General features: G+C 37.4%; 1 protein-coding gene across 2 annotated transcripts; it reads left to right on the top strand.

Moving 5' to 3' along the window:
- Positions 1-2,546: 2,546 nt before the first annotated feature.
- LOC136277741 (uncharacterized) lies at positions 2,547-6,403 on the top strand. Of its 2 annotated transcripts, none has more exons than XR_010716022.1 (3): positions 2,547-2,867; positions 4,101-4,423; positions 5,317-6,403. XR_010716022.1 is itself a non-coding variant. In XM_066160347.1 (3 exons), the coding sequence occupies exons 1-3, from the start codon at positions 2,760-2,762 to the stop codon at positions 5,448-5,450; spliced, it is 642 nt and encodes a 213-aa protein (XP_066016444.1). In that variant the 5' UTR covers positions 2,547-2,759; the 3' UTR covers positions 5,451-6,403. The 2 variants fall into 2 exon arrangements, 1 of the variants encoding a protein (XP_066016444.1); XM_066160347.1 differs by having other exon boundaries at positions 4,024-4,423.
- Positions 6,404-10,391: the final 3,988 nt, after the last annotated feature.

The following is a 10,391-nucleotide window of genomic DNA, read 5'->3' as shown; positions in this document are numbered from 1 at the left end:
TGCCATCGAATGCTCATCGCAAAACATTTCAGTTTGTAAAGCGGGAAAATATTGTTTCTAAAGCAATACCTTTTACTGCTCACCTTCTAAAAGTATCGTGACAAGTATTCTGATCGTGTGACTGATAAAACCAAGGATGAGAAACTGAAATAAAACGTTCTCTGCAAAACAAAGATAAATGCAAATAGCTGATGTGAGAAAGAAGTGAAACATTGGTCGATAAAAAGAATAAATAAATTTTTAAAACAAAGAGGGAACAACGGATAACAAGAGTAAAGATTAAGTTCAATTTGATAAATAAAAAAAAAAGAATGGCCGTTAAAGAAACCCAACATCCATCGCTTTCCATCTTCTCTTTGAATTAAACGCGCAAACAGATTTTCCCGCCATGAATAAATATGAAATTTAATTCGGTGTGCGATTTGTTTATACATCTACGCTATGCTACCATCGACACTGAAAAGCTTTAAGTACCCACGGCAATGAGGGTAAAACGATTAGACGTAACCCAACCGACATTTCACAAAAATAATAATGGCTTCAGATATGCCGAATATTTTCAGAAAAATATTTTAATTTCGATTGGCGTATTTCACCCATTTCTTACAATGGTATCGCCAACAGCATTACTTTTCCCGTCTTTCTGAACTGATTTGAACGTTGTTTTGCCAAAGATAACGAACAAAACGTAACTACAATTCACATTTGTAAACTCCTAGGGAGTTTTTGACACATGCGTTTTGATTGTTTATCCAGTCGTTCGACATTGATTAAAGAAACAAATTTGATTCAGCTCGGCAGAACCACCGAGTTAAAAGCCCTCTAATTCTTACCATGCCAAAGATTTTTAATCCTTGTGATATAAAATGATCTAAATAATAAAGATAATTTTTGCAGAACTACGTTCCTCTATAGCAAGTCATAATGTTTCTCATATCAATCATTTCATTATCAAATGTCTTTGTAAGGATATCTCTAATTACAAAGGCGTCGAAATACGTTTTGTAAAATTAATAATATAGCTCATTCGAATGATGAAACATCTTACTCACCACGAATTCAACTTTGAATGCTTTGTTGCTTTGTAAAGTGAAGCAGCCAACTTTAGAATTAGAATCAGCAGCATATGTCTATTTTAGTTAGATTACAAGTGGCGAATCTTAGCTCACCTTTGAAGGGCAGAAATTGAAGGCTCTCCCCTCCAACCACGTGGTCTGGATACTCTGTTGATTACTTGACTCAACTGAAAGCCCGGGGGGAAGAACTCCACCTTCAGTCTGATCAGGGAGGTGTACCTCTTGAAACCTTCAGCTTATTTACATCGGTCTTCCAAAGGCTCCAAAAGGGAATTCATCATTGCCATAGAGTTGCGTTACTTAAGAAAGTGCGTCACGCCATTGTGAGTCCTTTTTATGGGGCAAAGAATTTCCTTTAAGTAAATGGAAGTTGCTTTACAGAGCTGACAAAAAATAACGAGGTGAAAATAAAACAGCGGAGATCACGGATGGCTGAAGTTGGAGGAGATTGACACGGATTGAAAATGTCGAACCAAACCATAGCCGTCAAAATGGCCGGAACTCTTTCTTCGGGCTTAAAAAGAAAATTTGAGGAGATAAAGTGTGATGATAAAGCTACAAGATGTTATATAATTTGATGTGTACATAAATATATATAAAGGAAGTCTGTTTATTGATTTTTCTGTTTTACAGTGCTCGATACGTAGGAGTAGAGCGCGATATATGTTGCGATGGGGAAAAAAACAGAGAGACTATACTTTTATCCTTACAAGCCTGTTTCGTGATTGCTCACTCATCAGGGGATTTTATTGTTAAGAATATTTTAACCTCGTTAATATACTTCACAAATTTGCATAATAGACGTGTCGGTTAATTTCGATGCTCAGTTCAATTGTTACAAAGTAACGCTTTGTTTCTGTGGCAGTATGAGGACACGAGTTCATTATGTTTATTGGGTGATGATAATTCAGGTCTGCAGATGATGAGTAATTTTTCTTTGAGGCAGAGGTTGCATCTTTTGTTTGCGCTGTTGTAGGGTGATCTTGATGAAAGGATGCGCAATGAAATAAAGTGGTTTATGTTATTTTCTTTTAGGGTATGTTTGCTGTTTTCGGTAGAGTTTCTGTGTTTTGTGTGTCGGAATGATGCGGTGTGGTTTCTCATCGCCAGAAATCAAGGACATTTCGAGCCCGCTAACAATTATCAGCGGTATATCGCACTCCGGAACAACAGAATATCAAGAGAATTCAATATGGCGGCGATCATGGCTCAATCAGCAAAGAGTGTTTCGTACCATGACTTATATAATTTGAGCATCGCAGATCTTCTATTTGATGAAAAGAAAAAGAAAAGAAGACCTGCAAATAAATCTTTGGGATTTTTCGAGGCAGAGCGATGACATGATGTCAGAATTTTGATTTGCTTTAATTTAATTTTCGACTATTGAATTTCCATTCAATGCCTGGCATATTTTTATTCCGAAAGGGACCTGAGAACTAATTTATTTCTCTGCAAGAACATAAACAAATATGGCCGACGATTCGAAGATCGTCATTGCTCGTGTTTAACTATTTCAGTCATAGTTTTTAACATGGCGTCTCGTCACTTACTCAACATGGAAAATAAGGGATATTCTGGCGCGTTGGGAAGTTTTTCGATGGGAGGAAATGGCAATTTTACAGGATATTTGGACGCTTCGAACTCTGTAGCAGTCAATGCGATCGAGTGCAGTTGACTTTATTGATGCACTTTCCTGTAATAGGCGAGTGTTTGGGATGGAGAACGACGGATTTTGAAGAACTGTATGGCGACCTAAGTCAATGTTCAATGACAAAAGAACTGGCTCGGAAAGTAAGTGGTTTTTATTTATTGAGTCCCTGTGAGGTTTGATGAATAGCAGAACCAGTACTGAATATGTCTCGATCGAGAGCAGACGGGACCATGAGCTCCTGATTGTTATATTTTAGAAATTTTTACAAATTTCCATACAGTTTCTTATATTATTTGGACGCCATTATAGACGAAATGCGCAAGCGCGGCCGCCATCTTGTCCAATATTTCTGCCGATGTGTATCTAGTCTTGAAGTCGTTCTCTGAAAGTCTGATGTATGTTTCAGTGGTGTTGTTGTCCTTACGTGTGACGGCGGCTAGGTAGATTAGAGATGATTGGAGGCAGTTTCAGTTAAGTGGAAATGTGTTCTTCTGTTGGCAGTTGCAAGTTTTGGTGTCTTTTGGTGTTAGCTGCGGTGTCTCTGATGTGTTTGGATGAATTTAGAATGCGTTTGTTGTGGCTGTCGATGATCTGTTTGGTGTTATTCATGCAGCTGAACTGATCGTGATTGTGTTACGATTAAAGATTTTTCTAAGTTTGTGGTCTTTCGGGGCGTGCTTGTCTACTAGGGCAAGGAACTGTGTCCGATATTGGTGCTGACGTTTTTGCTGAATGGGGGGTTGTACCAGAGTATGTTGTTCCGTTGTCTGTTTTTTCGTTTGTTAGTCGTAGGTGGTTCATAGTGTAGAGTGTACCTGTATCCGCATTCGTTGAGTGCTTTTTTTATAACAAAGGTCAACTTTAAAGGCATAGCCTTTTCATATGCCTTTAAAGTTGACCTTTGTTATAAAACAGTCAAAAAGATACATTGTACAATTAATTCAAGGGCTTATTGCGAATGAGAAGGAGGAGGGACTGGTGTGCCGAAACTTGCGTGACATCGGTCAATTGAATAATAGTGTGACAGCTAGATAATTTGATAAATAATGAATGCTTTGATAATAAAATTGGTTCATTGTTGGATTATTTGGGTTATTTTAGCCGTTTGGATCTTTTGGATCACTCTGGCCAGTTGGGTCACTTGGGTCAGTTGGGTCACATGGGCCAGTTGCGTTATCAGTTAAAATATCGCTAAAATACAAACGCTGACCTAGGTGCCTGTTAGTTCATTCTAGCTTTTCCCGCCATCAAAGAAGCTGCTCACAAAAATTACATAATTAGTTTTTTGATATTCAGTATATCATGGACACTCAGAGTAATGTCACATCTACCATGGAACTGGAATCTCAGCTGGGCCAAATTATTCTTTCTAGTGAGGAAGTTGTACCTCAACGCCTTTGTCAATGGCTGACGGCGTTTGCTTGTAGCAATGGCACCATGAGCAAGATGCTACTTTGTTCAGCTCTGTTGTCTCCGAGCTCTTTGCTCAGTCAGACAACACTGAAGCCTTTTGGTTCATACGAGAAGAAGGCAAACCTTCATCTGATCGCTACTGCCCCTTCTGGAACGGGGAAAACACCAGTGTGCCAGAAAGGATGCGTGGAGCCAATCGTGGGCCATGTCGAGGAGAAAATACAGACCAGCATTGTGATTGATGAAACATCATCAAGCTGCCTATTTAACCATTTCCTAGGAGGTTAGTTTTTATTAGACATTGACAGGAGCTCCTAACATTGATTATTATCTTTTGAGTGTAGTAAGCTTCAGCTAATATTATAAGACTTAATGTATCACTGAAGGAAAAAAAATTCCTGATAAATAATTTAATTAACAGATTTCACAGATTTTTTCATTGCAAAAATTGTAGATTTGTCAGTTGGTTATGCAACTGAATTTGAGAAATTTTCTTTAACCCTTTAACCCCTATGAGTGACTAGCATTTAATTTCTCCTTACAATATCATTCCTGAATCACATGAAGATCATGAGAAAAAAGGAATTGATCACTAAGTAAAGAAGCTCTTGACTTTTAAACAAATTGCCCCTGTCAACACCATATATAATGTATTAATAACAGTATGGAGAATATTCCCATCAATGCTACGGTGTAAAGGATTAAATGATTCTCTAGAAGGACTACTGATCTTGTGCCCTCCATTCTTGGGGCAAGGGTGAGGGGCTCCCATGTGAAACAGACAGAGTTACTTACTGAAAATATTGAGTTAAACCCCTAAAGGAGACCAATGTGGACTTGGCTCAGATGTAAATATGTAAAATGCAATATATTTTTTTTCCATTTCCTTGTGTGTCCCCCATAGGGTCTTTAATATATTGGCATTTTTCCTGGAAACACCCTAAGCAAGCCCAAACATCTGAAATTTACACTCCAAAGCAAGACAGTGAACACCTCTGTCTGTTTTGTATGGGGGTCCCCCTGGGCCTTTCACTCTGCAATTGAGGGTAAGTGGGTAGAAATTATGGGTAGTATAAGAAATAAATTCAGCTCTAATTTACAATCAGTTGTCCAGGAAAACATATGTTAATCACAATGTATGATAGAATATAACCAATTCAGTACATTTTATTGCAGCATCCACAGTGCCAATCCTTTGTGTGGATGAGGCATACTCTCTCCTACAAAGACTAATATATCAGGGGAAATCAACATCACAGACAAGCCTCTCATTGGAACGCCTGTGTAAATGTTACGATGGAGATTTTTGATACGTACTAAAAGGGACAAAAGACAAGCGAGCTGGAGTAACTTCAGCTAAACTAGCCCGCCTTGCTTTCACCACCCCTCAGCAGTTCCTGGAGTCAGTTTGGCCAAAAATTGTAGCCTCAAAAAATGGGCTGGCAGAGAGGTTGCTGTTTTTTTTATCAAAGAAGATCAGAAGATCTTGACCTGGAAGCCATGGCAGAAAACTCTGACTCCCTGGACAAGTTTTCTGTTAAATCTCTTGGCAATGTACTTGAAAAGATATATGTGGAACATAACACAACCCCAGCACTGAAGTACACATTGACTGCCACTGCTAAGGAAGTTTTCTTTAAGTTTAGCAAGCCTAATGAAGATGACAGCCAGGGTGCAGTTGCCAGTCCAAGTATTTCCTCAGGTTCAAAGAAATATAAAAACACTTTACGTGTTGCTTTAAATATGCATGTCCTTTATCACCGGCTAATCAGAGCACTTGCCTTAGAGTCAGGGACAACACCCACAACAATAACAGCAGAAACCATACAAATGGCAATAACTTTCACAGATACTCTTGAGACCATGAAGGGAATCTCAGAGCTGGCGAGTTTGATATAACAATAATGATAATAATAATTATTATAATTGTCATTATTATAATAATCTATTATGGTGACCCGCATGGAAAGGAAATGACCATATCTTGACCATATATATATATATATATCACCATCACATTTACTCTACATCGGTAGATTTTAAATTACTCCTGATGAACAATGCAAGACTTACATGACATTTGCAACCAAAAGATTAAATGAAAAAAAGTGCCGTTTGATTGAGAGAAGATTTTGTTAATTTTGAATGGGTAGTTATTTGTAGCCATTTCTGCAGGTCAGGAATGATTATGGAAACCACTTCTACACATTTTTTGACGGTGAAAAAAAAAACATGCACATTCCATATATGTTGTGGTTCAAATTTATCTTTGGTTGAATATTTTTCAATTAAGTTTGATTTTTTATTCCAAACCGATTGAAAAAAGAACAAAAAAATTCAAACCACAAGATACATGGTTTGCATTATGCACTCAATATTTAGTGGACTGCTGATGACATAAAAACTTTATGGTTTATTTTAATTTGAGCCAAATGGGTTTGTTTTACAGTCTTGCTGTCTGCAGAAAGATGGTATATAAAAATCAATGTAGTTCGCATTCCTTTTAAATTTATTAAATTAGTATATTTTGATGTGATATTTCAAAAAATGAATGCCCAAAGAAAATAATTACATAACTGAATTAACTAAATTCCTTGGATGGTAAAGAAGGAACATGTGGTAAATCATTATATTTTTGTTGTCTCCTGACTGCATTAGATGTACATAACATAGCAAATCGGATACATAATTAATTTTTTGACATAGGTGTATTAAAATTTTTGTTAATCACAAATTGAGACAAAAGTAATATTGTGGAGTAAGATGGTTTATAAAATTTCTTTTGTTCATGATTCTTTCATATTGTATTAGTATATTTCAATGTCATATTTAAAAAACTGAACACCCAAAGAAAATAATTACATTACTGAATTAATAATAAAAGTTCCCGTTTATTTCAATCACATGCACTTTGTTATATCTACTGAAACAATTGCCCAGATTATGTTGGGGGTGATGGTGGGTGGTGGGGGAAGATGTTGAAGTTTCCATTTGACTGGCTTGTAGAACCCTATTTCTAATGGTTACTAATGCTGATTCCCTGCCAATTAGTTTAAAAAAAACTCAATTTGGCTAACATTAGGTGGTACTTACAGTATCCAAAAGAGTCTGTCCAATCAGAACCAGTTCAGTTCAACCTGCTTTTTGTAAAGCGCTTCAAAGCCTTCAGCCGCTTTCTTGATGCTTTGGAGTTTCCCATCTATTTGCTTAGCTTTCTTTGGTTGCAAGGGACTCCCAAGATTTTTTTGAAATGTCATGAGGTTTGGAGTAGTATTCATACACTCTTGAAGGTTCAATGCTTAAACCTTCAAAGATGCGAAGTTCACAAGACAGTCTAATGTAAGACTTTCAATCTCAGACCATCCAGATACTGGAGTTAAACCTTGACTCGTCAGATAATCAAGACTGGAGATGCTCTCTGACCTCTTGTAGTTTTTGCTTGGGTCGGTACCTTGAAGTTGTTACATGTGTGTATGCCTGCTTGGCAGCCTGGGAGCTGCCATAAGGATTTCCACAACCAACACATTTACATCGATGGGAGCAACCGATCATCTGACATTTCCACAAAAAATAAACAAAAAAAAATTGAAGAAAGAAAGAAAGAAGAAAAAAAAATAAGAAAAATGAAACAAGCGATTCCTATGAGAAGAGCAATCTCCGACAAAAAAAATGGATCGAAAGAAATTGAAATAGATTCCAGCAAATAAACAAAAATATGCTGATCAGAATATTTTAATTTTTCTCGGTATCAGATATAGGGTGAGGAGCTATCCGACTGAACCCGTCCTATTAAAGGAACTTTTATGTTTTACCCACAGAAGAAGCTCTTTCTTTTTTTTTTTTCGATTCCGGATTTTTAAGCATTCGAGTACAAACGGTCTTAAAACGGATTCGTCTTTTGGTTTGTCATTCGAACACAATCTCTGAAGCATGCTTGGTGATACAGAGCACGCGACCTCAAATACTAGCGTATAGGACGCGTTCTTTTCGACCAGTCGACCGGTGATAATTCCAAATTTTTTTTTGAATGAAAAGCGCTCACGGTCTTGTGGGGTACTGCATGGCTGTGAGAAGCCTGGGTCGGAGGCTATGCTGTTCTCGGAAAAACAGTCTGCTGTGTGTGGCAGTGACCAAAGTTCACGCTCGTAGATTTTTGCTACCGGCGATGAGGAACGTCACGCGCCACAGTACATTGGCTGGCGTAAGTCATTCATAGTTCATTTACCTCTAGATGATAAAAAAGAATTTAACCACCGTGATAAACGTCAGGTTATATGGCTTGATGCTGGCCAACTATTTTGTCCGCGTTTCGATGAAACAAGCAAAACGGTTCACAGGTTCTCATAAATACAAAGAGTACAGTTTTAGGAGAGAAATTAGGGTGATTAAATTTTATTTCCTTCAATCGCTTCTGCTGTTACGAATTGTTTGGGAAACTCAAAATAGAAAGTATGTGTTAAGTTTTTTTTTTCTTTTTCAGTACGTGAACCATAATGTGAAATGTTTAGGGCATCTCATGATTTAATTAGCCACCGCGTGGCCCACCTGATCACATGGTTTTGCTTTTTTGCGTTTTCCGGGAACTGAATATTAACCATATGAATCCGTTTGGTAACTCATACATGCTGTTTTCCCTTAAATACTTTCACAGAACGTATGATGGAGAACAAAGGAACACTACACTTGGCATTCCTGTAGTTGTACAGAGCCGGATAGAAAGATATATACATGTACGTTTCACGATGATTTTAAGATTAAATCAAGGTGACTATCCTATGTACGCGTCAAAATTTGAATAAAAGATCCCAAAAGGTACCTATTACGTCTACTTCCTGTTGTTGTGAACCGATAGGATATCATATATTCTTTTAAGCCTAGGTGTCGCTAATACCATCATCTTCTGTGAGAGTGTTATTCCCCTGTTAATATTTAGGAACAATTCCGGCATTTTGTAGAAGATAATCTCCGTTTCCTTCAAAAGTGACATCGTAGATGGTAGATGGTATTATTCTAAGATATGGGCGTCTTCTCATAGATAGTCAAAACAATTCCTTTAAAAAGAGCTGCTTGATACTCGTACATCAGCGCACGTGCATACTCCGGAAACGGAGACGCCCTGTGTGGTTTTTTATGCTGATCGTGGCGATCGACCAAAGTCATGTGCCCGACGTATTTTCGCCTTTTAAATTGACGATATTTTGCATGAATATTCAATTTTATTTATTTATCTCATTACCTCCTAAATATATAATGGCCGGGAAATCTCAAAAGAAATCCTGGAATACACAATTAAAATCGCGAGAAAATATTAAAGCATGCATGTAATTAATAATGGACCACCACAAGATATCATAATGGATTCTTCCCCGGCACCTTGTGATCTCAGTTTCGATTACAAATGGAAGGGAATATTTTGAGGTCTACATAACAATCGGCTCTCAAAGGTTAAAACTATAGATAAGGAATATAATTTTATAGCAAAAGATCCAAATAAAAAGTTATCATTATGTGACGCCAATTTGTAAATGACGTTGAAGGAAGCACTGTGAACTAGCCATACTGACAAGATTGATTAGATGAGGAAAAAAAATTTAAAAAGTATGTCATCGATCAGACTTGAATGTATATAGTTTTATAGATTCATAGAAACTTGTTACAAACTAGCCCAGCGTATGAGATCTCCAGAGTCGGGACTAAAATAAAATTGCCGTCTGGACATTCTATACTTACATACTTACATTATTTGACGTCATGATTAGTACTTATGACCATATTACACGTTTTTGTTAGTTTGACGGCCTATCATTAGGACACCGAGGTCCAGGGGCCCGTTTCTCGAAGATGCCGGCAATTTAACGGGCCCGTAAAGCTGATCTATTTTCATTCAAGATCGGATGGTTTCGAAAAGTTTTGTAAGTTTTGCAATAAAACTGTCAGCTAAAGAAACAAAATGGAATACTGAGGGAGCCAGAACCTGTTTATCTATTCTTTAAATTTTGAGTTCAAAATATGGCTTTGGGCCCGTTAAGTTAACGGGACTTTTGAGAAGCGGGCCCCAAAGGTTTGAATAAAAGCTGGTTAATTATATAAACCGGTGGTCTACTGCACCGCCGCGAGGCTTGTTCCGATTGTGTTCGTAAAATGCTGAAAAGTTGCTTATTGGAATGCCAAAAAAGTTGCCAACAAATTTCCGAAAATCCAATAAGTTTCTACTTAACTTTCTAAAGTCGCTACATACATTTCTTGATATT

The sequence above is a fragment of the Pocillopora verrucosa genome, chromosome 13, assembly GCF_036669915.1.
Source record: "Pocillopora verrucosa isolate sample1 chromosome 13, ASM3666991v2, whole genome shotgun sequence".
Classification (NCBI taxonomy): domain Eukaryota; kingdom Metazoa; phylum Cnidaria; class Anthozoa; order Scleractinia; family Pocilloporidae; genus Pocillopora; species Pocillopora verrucosa.
The sequence above is the reverse complement of the archived record's forward strand: the minus strand, read 5'-3'. Positions and strand labels throughout refer to the sequence as shown.

Excerpts from the sequence above, each read along its gene's own strand:
- LOC136277741 (XM_066160347.1), top strand. The coding sequence starts at position 2,760 with ATGCACTTTCCTGTAATAGGCGAGTGTTTGGGATGGAGAACGACGGAT. Across the intron at positions 2,868-4,023 it reads CAAAAGAACTGGCTCGGAAA|TATATCATGGACACTCAGAG; the intron begins GTAAGTGGTTTT and ends TTTGATATTCAG. Across the intron at positions 4,424-5,316 it reads ATTTAACCATTTCCTAGGAG|CATCCACAGTGCCAATCCTT; the intron begins GTTAGTTTTTAT and ends ATTTTATTGCAG.